At 46.1% G+C, this 17979-nt stretch overlaps 1 protein-coding gene across 19 annotated transcripts in view; it reads left to right on the forward strand.

The window, feature by feature from the left end:
- The window catches only part of zmiz1a (zinc finger, MIZ-type containing 1a), a 402917-nt gene that overhangs the window by 339820 nt on the left and 45118 nt on the right, over nucleotides 1-17979 (forward strand). For 18 of the 19 annotated variants that reach the window (XM_052041291.1, XM_052041292.1, XM_052041288.1 and 15 more), the window contains one exon: nucleotides 15027-15180. In XM_052041291.1, the coding sequence (XP_051897251.1) occupies nucleotides 15027-15180 (154 nt within the window). Of the gene's footprint in view, nucleotides 1-15024; nucleotides 15181-17979 lie in introns of all 19 variants that reach the window. The other variant, XM_052041303.1, reaches the window with a different exon arrangement.

The following is a 17979-nucleotide window of genomic DNA, read 5'->3' on the forward strand; positions in this document are numbered from 1 at the left end:
CACAACAATCCAAGTCTGCAATTCGTTCTACAGCAGATAGGGGACAATTGGGATTTGATTCCCCACTCCAGGACCTTTTATTCCAGAAGTCTATGTTTTCCTGCAGTTTCTTTCTTGGAAACTTTTGTCAGTTGTCTCTTGGTGGGAATGGGAGGTGAGGTTGATGGGTGAAAATTGGCTGGATTGGATTTGGCTTCTGTTTTGTAGTTGAAGTGTTGGTTGTACAGTTACAGCATGGCTGGGCAACCAATAATCAAAAACAACTGCAGAAGTTGGAAAACTGAAATAAAAAAAACAGAAAATGGCTAGAAAAACTCAGCAGATCAGCCAACATCTGTGGAAAGAGAAACAGTTGATGTTTCAGGTCTGGGACCCTTCGGCAGAACTGGGAAAGAGAGAAGCAAGTTAGTCTCGTAGCCAACAATGTGGGGATCATCTAGTTTGATTCTCCAGGTAAACCCTACCGCTTAGCACATCCTTGAAGCTCTGCCAAGGTAAGTTGTTTTTCGTTATTGTCACATGTACCGAGGTACAGTGAGAAACTTTGTTTTGCATGCCATCCATACAGATCATTTCACTACAACAGTGCATTGAGGTAATACAAGGGAAAATAATAACAGAATGCAGAATATAGTGTTACAGTTACAGAGAAAGTGCAGTGCAGGCAGACAATAAGGTGCAAGGCCATAATGAGGTAGATTATGAGGTCAAGAATTCATCTTATCGTACGGGGACTGTTCAATAGCCTTATAACAATGGGATAGAAGCTGTCCTTGAGTCTGGTGGTAAAATGCTTTCAGGTTTTTGTTTCTTCTGCCTAATGTGGGGGTGGGGGGTGGGGAGAAGAGAGAATGTCCAGGGTGGATGGGGTCTTTGATTATACTGGCTGCTTTACCGAGGCACCGGGAAGTGTAGACAGAGTCCATGGAGCAGAGGCTGATTTCCGTAATGTGCTGAGCTGTGTCCACAACTCTCTGCAGTTTCTTGTGGTCATGGTAGCTTTTCATTTTTAGGTTTGCCTGGATCTGCACACTGCATGTGCTTTTACATTTCTTGTTGACCTTGGGTTGGTCCCCTGGTTTGGTGGTAATGTTAGGTTGAGGGATACTCTGTGCCACAAAGGCCATTATTAAATCATGGATTCTGTTTCACTGCAATCAAGCAGTTTCATGATTAACATTACTTACACTTTAACATCTTTTATTGAATTAGTTAGCAGAATGTAAATGTCCCATCTATCGTGGGAGAATTTGAACTCTTGCCTCTGGATCATTAGTTCAGCCCTTTGGATTATGCGTCCGGCAACAATCCACTTGTCGTACATGTCCTTGGGGTCCTTTACTCCGTGAAAGGCAGCATGTAAATACAGCCTGCTGAATACCAATGAGATTTTAAACCACTCTGAACAATTATCCCTCTCCATCACTGCTTGAGACTGAAAATAAATTGCAGTTGAAATGCAATTTGAGCAGCATTTTGTCTCCGACGCAGTTGTTACCTGGAAGTGATCCTGTTCATCCCCAGTGTAAATCCAGTTTGAGGCTTTCCTGCACCTGAGCATTGCCTGCACTTTCTTATAATCCTTTGATGAAAAGGACATGTTTATCTAGTTCATGATACGCCTGAATATTTCAGTGCTGTGTCTCAGGGCCCCATCTCCTCTGCTTAGAGCGTTGTTTAAGTGCAGTTAATTCTAGTCCCAAAGCATTTTAAAATCAGTGTATTAGAACACAGAACAGTACAGCACAGGAACAGGCTCTTCGGTCCATGAAGTCTGCACCGGGCTTGATGTCAAATTAAACTAATCCCTTTTGCCTGCACACAGAACAGGACAGGCCCTTTGGCCCACGATGTTGTGCCGAACTAATTAAACCAGTGACTCCTAATTAATCTAATCCCTTTTCCCCTCACATTGACCATATCCCTCCCTTCTCTGCATATTCCTGTGCCTATCTAAGAGTCCCTTAAATGCTCCAATGCTGTCTGCCTCGACCACCAGCCCTGGCAGTGCATTCCAGGCACCCACCACTCTCTGTGTAAACAAAAAACTTGCCTCGCACATCTCCTTTGTACTTTATCCCTCTCGCCTTGAATACATGCCTTCTAGTATTAAACAGTTCAACCCTGGGAAAAAGATACTGGCTGTTTACTCCACCAATGCCTTGCATAATTTTATAAACCTCTGTCAAACCTCCCCTCAGCCTCCACCACTCTGGAGAAAACAGCCCCAACTTGTCCAACCTCTCCTCATAGCACACGTCCTCTAAACCAGGCAACATCTGGTAAACCTCCTCTGGGTGATCCATATCCCTCCTCGTGAACACTAGTTTTGTATCTGCCTCCACCACCACCCCTGGCAGTGCATTCCAGGCACCCAACACTCTCTGTGTAAAAAAAAATTTGCCCCACATATCTCCTTTAAACTTACCCCTCTCACCTTTGTCGGATCCAGTTATTTTCGAATCTGCAGGTTCTTTCAGGAGTCCAAGAATAAACTGGAAACAACTTGGTGCTTCACAAAGTTTTATTGGAAAAGGTTAAAACAAAGAAACAGTCACAGAGCACATGGCAGTAGCTTTACTACTGGGAGATGAGCCGAGACAAAAGGAACTAAAAATGAGCTAGGTCCAGAGGGGGAGAGAGCAAGGGAATGACTAACAAAAAACAATACCTTTTATACCTGAGATAAGAGGTACTCCTTCACTAACAATAGTCCAATCAGAAAACCTATTAGATACCTGTGGCAAAACCAACCAATGAGAAAAGACATATTCACCTGATGGGCGAACCAATAAGCTAAGAAGTGGCCATTCCTTGTGCAGCCACTTGAGGTGAATTAAACATGACCCATGTTAAAAAAAACTACTTAAAACAGTTGAATCCAACACCTTTAAGCTATGCCCTCTTGTATTGGCCATTCCTATCCTGGGGAAAAAAATTCTGACTGTCTCTCCTATCTATGAGCCCATAATTTTATAAACTTCTGTCAGGTCTCCCCTAACCCTCCGACACTCCAAACAGTCCAACACCAAGCTACCGCTGATCTCTATGGAGTAGCAATGAGCCAGCAGGATATCGTAAATACAACTCTTTATTACAATCAACACTGAAACCCACACAGCCTGTTCTTGCAAGGCATGTTTACAACAAAACAAGTACGATGTTCTGCTGGCTCATTGTTACTCCATAGAGATCAGTGGTAGCTTGGTGTTGGACTGTTTGGAGTGTCGGAGGCTGAGGGGAGACCTGATAAAAGTTTATAAAATTATGAGCTCATAGGATAGACAGTCAGAATCTTTTTCCCAGGATGGAAATGTCTAATACAAGTTTGTCTAACCTCTTTTAATAGCTCAGACCCTCTAATGCAGGCAGCGTCCTGGTAAACCTCTTCTGCACCCTTTCCAAAGCCTCCACATCCTTCCTCTAATGGGGTGACCATTAGTTCTGATTTGTTATACAGCTAAACAAAGTAGGGCAAAGGAATACATCTCCCCTCTGCAAATTAATAAGAGGGGATCATTTAATGTGGCAATGTAATGTGGCTTCTTTCTAATTGGTCAGAATAGGAATAATATTTGAATGATTTTCCAATACTTTAACCACTCCTGGCTCTATGACTCATATTCGTTTTGTTGTAAACATACCTTGCAAGAACAGGCTGTGTGGGTCTCAGCATTGATTGTAATAGTGTTGAATTTACAATGTCCTCCTGGCTCATTGATAGTCCCTAGAGATCAGTGGTAGCTTGGTGGTGTTGGATAATCTGTCGGCTTTTGAACCACGAATGTTGGCAAGGTTGCACCTCACTGAGTTCAATGAACTGAGAGGTTCTGTAAGAGCGGGAATGTGGGAGTTGGTTTAATTGTTTAAGGAAGGATACATTTGGCTTAGAAGCAGCTTGGCAAAGATCCATTAGTTTGATTCCTGGGATAAAGGGATTGTCCTACAAGGAAAGATTGAGCAGAATGGGCTTATGTTCACTGAATCAGATCCTGAGGGACCTTGAGATGATGTTTCCCCTGGTGAGGGAATCAGAACTCAGGGAGTTGAAACTTTTAGGATTAGGGAGATGCCCACTTGAGAAATTCTTCTCTCAAAAGTTGTATATAGGACAATTCTACCCCAGAGAGTTGTGAAAGGCGATAAATTAAATATTTAGAATCAGAATCAGGTTTATTATCTTCGACGTTTGAAGTGAGATTTGTTGTTTTGCAGCAGCAGTACAGTGCAAGACATAAAGATTACTGTAAGTTACAAAAATAAATAGTGCAAAAGAGGAATAACGAGGTAGTGTCATGGACCATTCAGAACTCTTACGGCAGAGGGGAAGAAGCTGTTCCTGAATCGTTGAGTGTGGGTCTTCAGGCTCCTGTACCTCCTCCCTGATGGTAGTAACGTGAAGAGGGCATGTCCTGGATGGTGAGGGTCCTTAGTGATGGATGCCGCCTTCTTGAGACATCACCTCTTGAGGGCATCCTCGATGGTGGGGAGGGTTGTGCCCGTGATGGAGCTGGCTGAGTCTACAACCCTCTGCAGCCTCTTGCGATCCTGCGCATTGGAGCCTCTGTACCAGGTGGTGATGCAACCATTCAAAATGCCCTCCATCGTACATCTATAGAAATTTGCAAGAGTCTTTGGTGATATACCATATCTCCTCAAACTCCTACTGAAGTAGAGCCACTGGCATTCCTTCTTTGTGATTGCATCAATGTGTTGGGCCTAAGGTAGATCCTCTGAGGTGTTGACACCCAGGAACTTGAAGCTGCTCACCCTTTCCACCACTGACCCCTCAATGATGACTGGTGAGGGAGAGTCCAACAGGGAAACAGGCCCTTCAGGTCCAGACCAACCAAGATATCTATCCAAGCTCGTTCCATTTGCCTGCATTTGGCCCATATCCCTCTAAACCTTTCCCATCGATGTACATGTCCAAATGTCTTTTAAACATTATAATTGCCCCCACCTCTACACCTTCCTCTGGCAGCTCGTTCCATATACTCACCACCCTCTGTGTGGAAAAAATTGCCCCTCAGGTCCCTTTTAAATCTTTCCCCTCTCACCTTAAATCTATGTCTTCTAGTTTTAGACTCCCCTATCCTGGGAAAAAGACGATGACCATTCACCTTATCTCCAGCCCTTGTGGTTTTATAAACCTCTGTAACATCACCTCCTCAGCCCCCTACTCTCCAGGGAAAACAGTCCCGCCTTTCCTTATAACTCAAGCCCTCCGGTCCCGGCAATATCCTCCTGAATCTTTCCTGCACCTTGTCCAGCCAAATGACATCCTTCCTGTAGCTGGGCGACCAGGACTGCACGCAATACTCCACGTGTGGTCTCACCAACGATCTGTACAGTTGTAACATGATGTCCCAACTCCTGTACTCAGTGCCCTGACTGATAAAGGTTGAGGCTTCATACACAAGGCTGAGACAGAAATTTTGACCATTAGGCAAACCATTGTGTTATCTCTCCCTGAGTGAAGACAGAAGTTGATGTGGAAAAAAATGCTCCCAGCATTCTGCTGGGAAAGATTGCTGCATAGAAAGAATAAAGAAAGAGGTTTCTCCGCTTCAGTTCCTCTGGGTGTGAAGCAGTATCCTCCAAATGCAAACCAGGAAACCGTCGTTTCAAGATTGTCGTGTTGTTGGCTGTATCACCAATGACCTTCCAAGGAAGAAAATCTGCCATGATTCCTCCCATCTCCCTACATTTCTTGTACTGTCTTCTGCAGTGCTCTGCGGTGCTTATCTGGGGTCAGTGGGATATGGTAACATGGGGCAAGTGGCTAGATTATTGATCCACAGCCAAGAGTTCACAGAAGCTGAGGAATTCATATTAAAGTAATTAAATGAATCTGGGATAAAAATAATGCTACCAGTATTAGTGACCATAAAACTATCAGGTTGTTAAAAAAACAAAACAAACTCCTGGGAATTATGCTGTCTTGATCTGCATCTCACCACAACGTGATCTGCTCTGAAGTGGTCTGAAAATCTGAATCAACACACAAAGGAGCTGGAGGAACTCAGCGGGTCGGGCAGCATCTGTGGAGGGAAACGGGCAGTCGACGTTTTGGGTCGAGACCCTTCATCTGGACTGAACGCTGACTGTCCATTTCCGTCCATAGATGCTGCCCGACCTGCTGAGTTCCTCCAGTTCCTTTGTGTATTGATCCAGATTTCCAGCATCGGCAGTCTCTTGTATCTCCATGGTCTCGTAATCTACTCAGTTGAGGGCTAATTAGTGATGGGCAATAAGTTCTGGCTTTTTTCAACCTACTGAATCCAAGAAGGCGTGTGACCTAATGCTCCAATATAATCCTCGTTTCAGGGGAGTGGAATGAAGAGTTGTTGGACATGATGGCCATGAATTGCATTCAGATAGCATCCTTGCCTCTCACGGTCCCTTGGTCATTGTTGAAATGTCTGCAACACGTAGAACAATGAGAAATTGACTCTGGGAATCAGTTATTCCATGGAGTATGCAGAATATGTAGCACTGGAGAGGGCGTGGCTCACTGTAGGTGTTTGAACCTGAATCTAACTATAGAGCTGACATTTGGCTGTGGCTTGTACTTGCTGTGGTTTCTGTAAATTGGTCAAAATGTTCTTTGTCTGGGCTTGACAGACAGCCACATTGGTCTTGGAGAATTCCACCCTCTCTCATACAAACATCTTCAGTAGTTGGAGCTTTGGTACAGAGAAACTCTCAGCCTCCGACTCCATCTTCCAAAGGTGTGGGTAAGCTCAGCACTGAGTTTGGGTAGTATGGTTGACACAGGATACTGTTCTTGGAACCGATATCGTATCAGGAGAACAGTGGTACAGGAGATTTGTAACTGATAATTTGTGAGCTCCAAGGTACAGCTAATTGCTCATGGGTTCCTTGGAAACAGATGATCTATTTCTTTCCTGGACCTGATAGGCCATATACTGATCCTAGAATGTTTGTGATGTAAAGAACAAGGCCATTCAGCCCATCAAGTCTGTGCCAGCTGTTATTAGATCAATCCCATCAGTCCTATTCCCCACCTCTTTCCCTGTCACCCTCCAAATTATTATCCATCGTCCCGATTCATTTCCTTTTTGAAGGCTCTGTTTGTGTTCCTACCATCCCTACAGGAGATGAACTCAGGATCAAAACTGCTCTCTGAGTTTCCTCACATCTTCTCTCATTGCATCGTTTGTCCAAAAACTTTAAATCTATGACCCCTCTGATCCCTGACCCATCTGCTAATGGGAGCTGCTTCTCGCTCTTTGCCCTAGCCAAACCTGTCATCATCTTTGACACGTGCAGAAAATTCTGGAAACACTCAGCAGGTCAGGCGGCACCCGTGGCAAGAGAAACAGAATTAACATTTCAGGTGGCTGATGGACGAGGGATCACCAGCCTAGAAGATTACTCTGCTTCTCTTTCTGCCAATGCTGCCTGACCTGTTGAGTGTTTCCAACATCGAACAGTACAGCACAGGAACAGGTCCTTTGGCCCATGATGTTGTGCTGAACTAATTAAGCTAATGATACCTAATTAAACTAATCCCTTCTGCCTGCCCAATGTCCATATCCCTCCATTCTCTGCACACTCATGTGCTAGTCTAAGAGCCTGTTCAACGCCTCTGTCGTATCTGCCTCCACCACCACCCCTGGCAGCACATTCCAGGCACCCACCAAAGTGTGAAAAAAAACTTGCCCCGCACATCTCCTTTGAACTTTCCGCCTCTTGCCTTAAATGCATGCCCTCTAGTATTAGATATTTCGACCCTGGGGAAAAAATACCAGCTGTCGACTCTTTTCTGTCTTCATTTCAGATTTCCAACACCTGCGTATTTTTCCATTTTCGTGATCTTGTACACCTCTATCCTATCTCTGCTTTTCGTTGGGTTGGGCTGTGTCTGCAACTTTCGCACACAGCAGCAGCCCATAAAACCTTAATGACCAACATTCTACTAACATCATTTCTGACCTCTAGTTGTGCAGTCAGTTTATTTAGATATCAGTGAGCTAAGAGAAGAATTTGGAGTATTTGAGGATCTTGTTCAATGGGAGGACAGCTGGAAAGTTTGACTGCAGACTGTCATCTGAAGGTCTCTAAAGATCAGATACAGAACTCTGTTATTAAAGGGAGTGTGTGGGAAACGATGAGATTGGGGGGGGGGCGGTGATGGAACTGAAGCTGATCACAATCAAGTGCTGTCATAACCAAAGAGTGAGGCAACTGAGTGGGGCACATGCTCTGTTGCTGACCCATTAGGTCGACTTTGTCATTCCAAGTACAGCTAATTACTGAGATACACAGCTCCTGCAGTCTGGCTCTCCTTTGGAATTAGACCATAAGACCATAAGACAAAGGAGCAGAAGTCGGCCATTCGGCCCATTGAGTCTGCTCCGCCATTCTATCATGAGCTGATCCATTCTCCCATTTAGCCCCACTCCCCCGCCTTCTCACCATAACCTTTGATGCCCTGGCTACTCAGATACCTATCGATCTCTGCCTTAAATACACCCAATGACTTTGCCTCCACAGCCGCCCGTGGCAACACGTTCCACAGATTCACCACTCTGGCTGAAGAAATTTCTCCGCTTCTCTGTTCTGAATGGGCGCCCTTCAATCCCGAAATCGTGCCCTCTTGTACTAGACTCCCCTACCATGGGAAACAACTTTGCTACATCTGCTCTGTCCAGGCCTTTTAGCATTCGAAATGTTTCTATGAATTACTGCTGGAATCCTCGGAGACATTCATTTCAATGTGTTTTCACTATTGGCTGCTGACACGTTACACAGAAATTCCTCTCTCTCCCGGTGGCCTTGCGTAGTGCCCTTTTGTATCTCTCTCCAAATGTCCCACGCCACTTTACACCCAAGGAGGAGTTTTTCAAGTGGAGTCGCTGATGTGCTAGAGGAAACGTAGCAGCCAATTTGTGCACAGCAAGCTCCCACAAATAGCAACATGATAATCGGTTGAGGCGACGTTGGCTGAGGATAAGCATTGGTCAGGATACTGGGGAGAACTCCCATGCGCTTTGAAATCAATGGCAGAGAGCAGACCACTCTCAGTTAAACATTGCACCCAATGGATAATACAGCACTCCTCAAATTTGACATGGTAATTGGGTCTGATTGACAATTTGAAAAGCTTTTATTTTTCTCAGTGTTGTCACATTTAGGTGATAAAGACAGTATGCAGAACACCCTGCTCTTGCAGAATGCAGAGCTGGGCACAGAGGTATCTCTCCACTCGTTGAGAAACATTCCCTCATGCTGGGTCCCCAGAGACATTTTGCTGTGTCTGTTTGGCTCGAGCGTAAAGAATGAAGACTTGTGAGAGCAGTACAATGCAGCGAGTGTAACAACGTGGGGTGTTTCCAGAATCTGCTCATGATGTCCACTGTCAAATTATCCTTATTACCAATCTTTTGCAACCCATCTCTCTCTGAGGCTCGTACTCCAGGAAACAGCACTTATGTTTTTTTTTTTGCCCAGCCGATCGCTCACCCCCTCACCTCTTGATCGGAGGGAAACAGATCCACGGGTGCATTCCCACATCTTGCTGCAAGTGCCGGATTTTTTTTGTTGTCCGTAGCCTCAGCACAGGCTCCACTGATAACAGGCTTGAAGGATTACGTCTCCTAAGGTCCAAAGGTCCTGCCTCTAACAAAGGGGCGACCCCGCACCTATTCCACAACTTTACTGAATGCAGCCTCTGAAGATCCTTCGTACATTGGGACAACAGGATGACTTTGTCATTCACAGTAGCTCTTGACTTTTATCCCAGTTCCCCATTTGCTTCCTCTATCACTTCCTCCTCAAGGTTCAAGTTTATTGTCATGGACATACATACCCAGCGTATAAAAGCCACGAAGATCAGCTTTGTGCAGCAACACTGTATATCATAAACCTGACAAAAACATTAATTATATAAACTTAAATTAGCTTAAATTAAACAAAACTGACACGACGCAATAAACAAAAAATAACATAACGAGACTAGTGCAAGTTGAGATAGAATTAGGGGTTTTCAGGTGGGTTCAAGAACCTGATGGCAGTGGGGAAGAAGCTGTCGTTGAACCTTGAGGTGTGGGTCTTCAGGCTCCTGTACCTCCTGCCTGATGAGGGCATGGCCCGGATGGTGGGGGTCCCTGGTGATAGATGTCGCCTTCCTGAGATATCGCCTCTTGTAGGCGTCCTCGATGGTGGGGAGAGCTGTACCCGCGATGGAACTTGCTGAGTCCCACCGCTCTCTGTAGCCTCTTATGATCCTGTGCATTGGAGTTTCCATACCAGGCTGTGATGCAACCAGTCAGAATGCTTTCCACTGTACACCTGTAGACATTTGTTGAAGGATATAGGAACCAGAACGCAAGAAAATAGGAGCAGGAGTAAGCCATCGGAATGGTGTAAGTTAGGGTACAGACATGACCGTGGCTATCAAGTACTCGGAGATGGGAAGCTGGCCAGGGCAGTAATGATGTCTCGTGCCGAAGCCCTTAGCTATAACCAGGTTATGGGAATGTGGGAAGAATAAAATGGGATTAGTGCAGGATCGGTGTAAATGGGTGTTTGGCGGTCAGTGAGGACTCGGTGGCCCTGTTTCTGTGGTGTATGTCTCCAGGACAATCAATGAGCTGCAGTAGGAGTGGAAGATGACGTAGGGGAATACGGATGGTCTTACTGATGAGTGATCTGAAATCCATTGCAGAGCCCGATATCTCACGGAGCCTATGAAAAGTCCGGTTCAATGTCAGACCAACCCCAGGGAGAGGAATCAGTTAAATTAAAAATATCTACAGATGCTGGAAATCTGAAATACAACAGGAAATGCTGGAAACACTCAGCAGGTCAGGCAGCATCTGTGGGAAGAGAAACAGAGGTAACGTTTCAGGTGAAAGACTCTTCATCATCCGGCAATGAGACTTTGACCCGAAACGTTAACTCGTTTCCTTTATCCACAGACACTGCCTGACTAGAGGCATAGAGTAGGGGGTAGGAGGGAGATGCCTGGGGAGGGGGGCGGTGGTGTGAGTCTGGTGTTGCTTGGGGCCAGAGTTTGGCACCAGTTCTGAAGGCTGTCACCTTCCCAGTCAGGAATGTTACCGCTCCTCCAGTGTTGGAAGTTGGATACGCTTGATAATTCACACATCTGTGCCACTGCTGTGGGCCAAAGCACAAAGCTGGGCAGAATGTAGGGGAAAAACTGGGGTAGAGGAGTGAACACCAAAACAGTAAGAAGAATTTGGGATTTTTTTAAGGCACAATAAGTGATGTCTCTGTTATTCATATTCCTATTTTTATACTGCCTTGTTTGTCTGCAGTGTGTTTTACAAAAGTATATTTGTTTGATAAAGAGATGTGTGTCTCTGAGGGCAAATGATATTTGAATTGCTTTGACAAGACAGAAATTATATAAAGAAGGTGACTGTGCCTATGTTACAGGTCTAGTCCCAATCTCGTAAACAGAGAGTGAGCCATTTTGTTGTAGCATGCTGCTGGTTTAAAAGGGTGTCAGCTTGCACACTTGCTGTTTCTCAATGAATGTCAATTCAGTTTGCATCTGCCACCCTGGTGTGCCTGAGAGAGAAAATGAATAATTTATTGCAGTTCGATCTCGGGACTGGAATGTGCATGCGAGCTGGTTTACAGATGTGTGTGCTGGGGTGGGGACTGCAGGGGAGACAGAGAGAGGGGGAGACACTGATTGAGTTAAATTGAGTTTTCGGGGAGTAACTCCTTTTGTGACTTCATTTGAACCCTGTTCTGCGTCTCACTTAATGTTTAGTCGAAGAAATGAGAGGCTTGTTATAAAGAAATTGCTTTGGCACTGGCTCTGGGGACTCTCCCTCGAGTTCAATTCATTTGTCACTCTTTACTGAGTCACTCTATGAAGGGGAGGGGAGGCAGTGTGGGGGAGAGGACCGGGGTGTGTGGGTGTGCACCACAGACCTTCGCTGGTGCGAGTTTCTCTCTGAAAATGGCTGGTTTCTATTGCACAGCACAGGCTGGGGCGGGCTGTGTGTCTGCTTTGATATGGCTGCTCGTTGCCTGGATATTGCTCCCCAGCCACACTGGCAGCCTGCACTCAAAGTAGAAAGGCAGCTCTCAGCACCATTGACAGCTGCAGTGCGGTGATAATGTCTGGTGGGTAAAAGGGACACAGGCTGCTTGTAATTGACACGTTCATAGTGATCCATCTGATTTGATCAAATGCTTATTGGTAAATTCCCACCCCTGACGGGGAGGTTCTGTGTGGTGTCGTCAATGGAAAAGCTGGGTAGGACTGCCACCCAGTGGCTCTTCCTAGTATTGTCAAGACTTGCTTTGCTGGTGGAAACACAAAGATCCCAAAGTTCATCTCCTGGGACTGAATTTCAGAAACACACTATAACCCAAGGATATTGGATTTGGAGTTAGTTTATTATTGTCAAATGTACGTAGATACAATGAAAAGCTTTTGTTTGCATGCCATCCAGACAGATCATTGCATCGAGGTAGTACAGAAGGAAAACAGAATGCAGAATATAGTGTTATAGTTACAGAGAATGTGCAGTGCAGGCAGACAAATAAGGTGCAAGGGGCATGATGAGGTAAAGAGTTCATCTTCTAGCGTACAAGAGGTCCGTTCAAGAGTCTGATAACAGCGAAGCTGTCACGAAGTTGTCCTTGAGTCTGGTGGTACATGTTCTCGAGCTCTTGTATCTTGAGGGGGGAGAAGAAGGCCAGGGTGGGAGGGGTCCTTGATTGTGTCGGCTGCTTTCCCAAGGCGGCAGGAAGTGTAGACCGAGTCAATGGAGGGGAGTCTGGTTTGCGTGATGGACTGGGCTGCGTGCACAACTCGCTGCAATTTCTTGCCGTCTTGGGCAGGGTCGTTGCTGTACCAAGCTGCGATGCAACCAGGCACCCATTTAGTGCTACCTACCAGACACGAATCTTTAAGAAAATACAGCATCAAACAAAAGTAGCAAACGTTGTTGTTGGCTGTTGCAGTCTCTTGAGCTCCATTTGAAAAATTATTGGAAACCTGGTGCTGTTATTTTTTTTCCATACAAAGAACCAATAGAGGAAACTTGTTTTTCCAAAATAAAGATTCACTTTTCTATAAAGCCCTTTTTTCCTGACCTTCTAGCCAACAGTCTTTCTGAACTGTACTTGTGCTCACTGTTGATGGAGGCACAGAAGTCAGTTTATGTGCATAGTACGATCTCACAGAGAGGAATGTGAGAATGATCAGACAATCTGGGTTCTTGTGGAAATATTGCTCAGAGGACAAGTATTAGTCTCTGATTTTCTTCACATTTGTATCAAGGGATCTTTTAAATCCAGCTGAGAAGTGGTTAAACATCTCATCTGAAAGACAGCATCTCCAACAGTGTAGTACTCTGGGGAAGGTAGAAGAGACAGCAGTTGCCAGAATCTGGAGCAACACAAAAGCTGCTGGAGGAACTCAGCCGGTCAGGCAGCATCTATAGAGGGAAATGGACAGTCGACACTTCGAGCCGAGACCCTTCATCTGGACTCAACTCTGGGGAAAGGTTGAGGCACAGTGAAGTGCAAGAGAGATTGAATGTCAAGAAAGAGGGCATCACAATACATAGCTAGTAGGGCCGCTGCCTCACAGCTCCAGAGACCCAGGTTCAATCCTGACCTCTGGTGCTGTCTGTGTGGAGTTTGCACGTTCTCCCTGTGACGGCGTGGGTTTCACGCTCCAGTTACATACATACCATGGGCTTAATGGCCACTGTAACTTGCCCCTATTGTATGAGTGAATCTTGGGAGAGGTGTCAGGAGAATAAAATGGGATTAGTATCGGATTAGTGTAAATGGGTGCTTGATGGCTAGCATGGACTCATGGGCCGAAGGGCCTGTTTCCGTGGCCGATGGATGATGGTGCAAGGTGAACGAGGGGGTAATGGGACAAGAAAAGAGACACAAGGTTGGTGGAGAGGGGGTATCTAGGAACAGCATTATCTGCACCTGAATTCAGTAGTGACCACCGAAAGTCGTACCATGTCTAGAAAGCAGCTACTGCAACCAAAACACTGATGCTGCCGATCACCACTCGGGATGGGGTGTGTGATCTGGAGGCTCCAAGTCCACCTGAAGTCCTTGGAAATGTTTGAGAGCTGATGATATATTAAAAATACAAGCCTCTCTCACGTTCTCCAAGTATTAACCAAAACAGCAACAGTTACCCAACATATTTCACCCTTGCCCACCCTGACTATCTGTCCACATTAAGTGTGCTAAGGTTGTTGGTGAGGCTGTCTTTCGCCCGTGGAGTAAGTATGCTTGAAGAGGAAGCACTTGTTGTTGCAAACAGGTTCTTCTCCCATCAAACTCCCTTTGGTACTTTAGTTAAAACACTTGGAATTATCACACTGCTTATCGGGCACTTGTGTTGAATGGGCTGCAATAAATAAAACCCCAGACAAGTACAGCGCGAAGGCACTCGAGCCGTCAATAAATACTTCACTGTTAGGTCGGGAATTTTTACAGGCTTAACCGGATTATCACAAGTGGCCCCCAGATGAGTATAAATTATCACAATCGCACCACAAGCAGGAAAATTAACAGCTCTTCTTTACTAATGGACGTGTAAGACTGCAAAATGCCAGATGGAGAAAAATGGTGCAGTTCTGCAGATATAACAGGCACGGTGTCGGGTTCAATGATGGATGATGATCTTCCATTTATACAATAGAGGCATATGCGCCTGTGGGTGCATGCGTGTGTGTGTGTGTGTGCATGTATGTGTGTACGCATGCAAGCAAGTGTGGGTGCATAGATGTGTGTGCATGCAAGTGTGTGCCCATCAAGTGTGTGAGTGTACGTGAAAGTGTGCATGAGCATGGTGGTGCATATGTGTGTACGTGTGTGTAAACCTTGTGCATAAAGGTGAGATGATGAGACCATAATTCCCCCTGACTCCACACCCACCTCCCTGCAGTGATTGTGTCCTGTTATTAAGAGGAGGTTGCTGAAGGGTTCTCCTGGAGTGCCGAGGTGCTTATGCTGGGTCTGCTCTCTCTGCACAGCTCTCCTGTCATCGTGGTGTGAGGACTTGGGCCGACTCCTACTGCTTCGTCACCAGAAGAGCCGACAGAACGACACCCCTGGGAAACTGCCCATGCAACCGCCCATGAATCCCATGAACTCCATGAAGCCCACACTCCCTCCTGGGCCTCACAGGTCAGTTACTGTCCACCTTTCCCGCCACAAGCCCGGGGTGAACTGGTGATGAAACCAGGGTAGGTTTCTCAGAGCTGTTGGGGCAGTGGTGGGTACTTTAAGGGTTAATAAATTGTTCATAGCAATATTTACACAGAGCGCCAGATGTTTTAGTGGGCAGCACAGTGGCTCAGCAGGTAGTGCCGCTGCCTCACAGCTCCAGAGACCCAGGTTCAATCCCGACTTCGGGTGCTGTCTGTGTGGAGTTTGCACATCCTCTCTGCGACGGCGTGGGTTTCTTCTGAGTGCTCCAGTTTCCTCCCACATCCCAACCATGTGTGGGTTGGAAGGCTAACTGGTCACCGTAAGTTGCCCCTGGTGTGTGGGTGAGGGGTTGAATCTGGGGCGAGTTGATGGGAACGTGGGGAAAATAAAAAATGGGATCAATGTGGGATTGGTGTTAATGGGTGGTTGACGGTCAGCACGGATTCAATGGGCCGAAGGACCTGTTTTCTTGCTCTGACTCTATCAGGAGAACTGTTAGTGATCCCAGTGAGCTGGTGATCCTCTGGTGCAGTCGGGAATCCTCAAACCACCGGGTGTCTCAGTGAGCCACTGATCGCTGATTGTTGGTGATCTGCCGGATTAACTTTGACCCTCTGACCCTGCCGGTGTGGCAGTACCACAGGGCCAGGTCTCGGGGAAGCCAAGCGCATTTTGAGGGCAAAAGAAAGAGGCAATGGAGCATGGGAGGTGACCCAGCCAACACTGCTGATGAAAACTATCGTGTCCAGAGCCTCTTTATTGTTGCTAAGGCAGGCCACAGAGGAAGACCATCAGAAGAACATCCTTTATTGATGCCAATGACTCTCAACTAATGTCACCTTTTGGTACAATAAACACTCAGTTCTTAAAGACACACTAAAAAAAATTGGGCGCCTTCTTGAGGCAATGCTGGGTAGTGAAAAAATTGGTAAATTGGTTTATTACTGTCACATGTACCGAGGTACAGTGAAAAACTTTGTGTTGCATGCCATCCGCAGAGATCATTTCATCACATCGGTACATCGAGGTAGTACAAGGGAAAAGCAATAACAGAATGCAGAATAAAGTGTTACAGTTACAGAGAAAGTGCAGTGCAGGCAGACAATAAGGTGCAAAGCCATGACAAGGTAGATTGTGAGGTCAAGAGTCCATCTTATTGTACTAAGGGACCATTCAGTAGTCTTATTACAGCGGGATTGAAGCTGTCCTTGAGCCTGGTGGTACGTGCTTTCAGGCTTTTTTATTTTCTGCCCAATGGGAGGGGGGAGATGAGAGAATGTCCAGGGTGGGAGGGGTCCTTGATTATGTTGGATGGGACGGAAGCTGATGTCTGCCCTTCTCATTGTCTGCACAATTCCCCAGGGATCTCACTATGTTAACAAGCCTGGCGATGGTCCCCGGTCTCTGGCTGAGCTTGCAGTGGGGATGGCAGGGGTTCAGACCAAGTTCTCTGCCAGCAGCACATCTCTCCATTTGTGCTTCTATAGTGGGCCTTGTTAACACTGCCTCCTCTTGCATTCTTGTTCCTGAGAACAGTCCTCAGTGCCTAGCAAGGTACCAGGGTCAGACAGAAACAGAGTTGTACGGCACAGAAGCAGCCCTCCAGCCCAACTTATCCACGACAACCAAGATGCTCGCCTAAGCTAGTCCCATTTGGCCCATTTCCCTCTGAGCCCTTCCTATCCTTATATTTATCCAAACGTCTTTCAAATGTTGTTATTGGTACCTGCCTCAACCACTTCCTCTGGCAGCTTGTTCCAAATGCCAAAGTCCCTACATTATGTCAAAGTCCTCAGCTTCCCTCGCTGTTGCAGAAGGAATGGAGCAGGCTTTATGTTCCAATCCTTTGCTCACTTAAGTTATTGCAGACAAGAGTGACCAAGCAGCTCACTGATTAGAGCCACTGCCTCAAAGTTCCAGCGGCCCAAGTTCAATCCTGACCTCGGGTGCTGTCCATGTGGAGTTTTTACGTTCTCGCTGTGAACATAGGGGTTTCCTCCGGGTGCTCCGGTTTCCTCTCACGACACAACACGTGCAGGTTGGTCAATTAATTGGCCGCTGTAAATTGCCCCCAGAGTGTGTGTGTGTGTGTGTGTGTGTGTGTGTGTGTGTGTGTGTGTGTGTGTGTGTGTTTGTGTGGGGGGGGAGTGGTGGTGGAGTTGATGCGAACGTGGGGAGAATAAAATAGGATTAGCGTAAATGGGTGATCGATGGTTGGCACGGACTGGGTGGGCCAAATGGCCTGTTTCTGTACTCATCCTAAAATTCAGAAGCTGTATGGAGGAAGGAACCCAGGTTCATGGCACTTCATCCGTGAAAGGTCTTTAAACAAATCAAAAGGGAGTCTTATTAAACTCAAAGCTTAGCTAAGGCATCAAGTAAGCTGTTAATACAGCAGAGTGCAAGTCAGATGAAGTTGTGGCTGAACTCAGCCATGGCCAGATCACACCACACCTTGAACACACTGCCCGTGCCTTTCACTGACACTGCAGAGACCAGCAGTACAATTGAGCTGTGTCGTCCCGTCTTTTGTGGAGACATTGTAGTAACTTGGAATGGCCAAAAAAAATTCAGAGAGATCATTGTTGGAAAAGTACCTGAAATTACAACTGAGATTTGAAACCAGAAAAAGGGAAACCAGGAAAAGGAATCCCAGGAAAAGTCATTGGAGAATGGACTTCCAGGGTGTCTTAGGAACCAGTTGAATCTGGTTCATTCTAAATATGGCTTTAATTGTCCATTACTTATGAAATGTCCTCATTTGCTTAATAAAGT

This window comes from Pristis pectinata, chromosome 30 (assembly GCF_009764475.1).
Source record: "Pristis pectinata isolate sPriPec2 chromosome 30, sPriPec2.1.pri, whole genome shotgun sequence".
Taxonomy (NCBI): Eukaryota; Metazoa; Chordata; class Chondrichthyes; order Rhinopristiformes; family Pristidae; genus Pristis; species Pristis pectinata.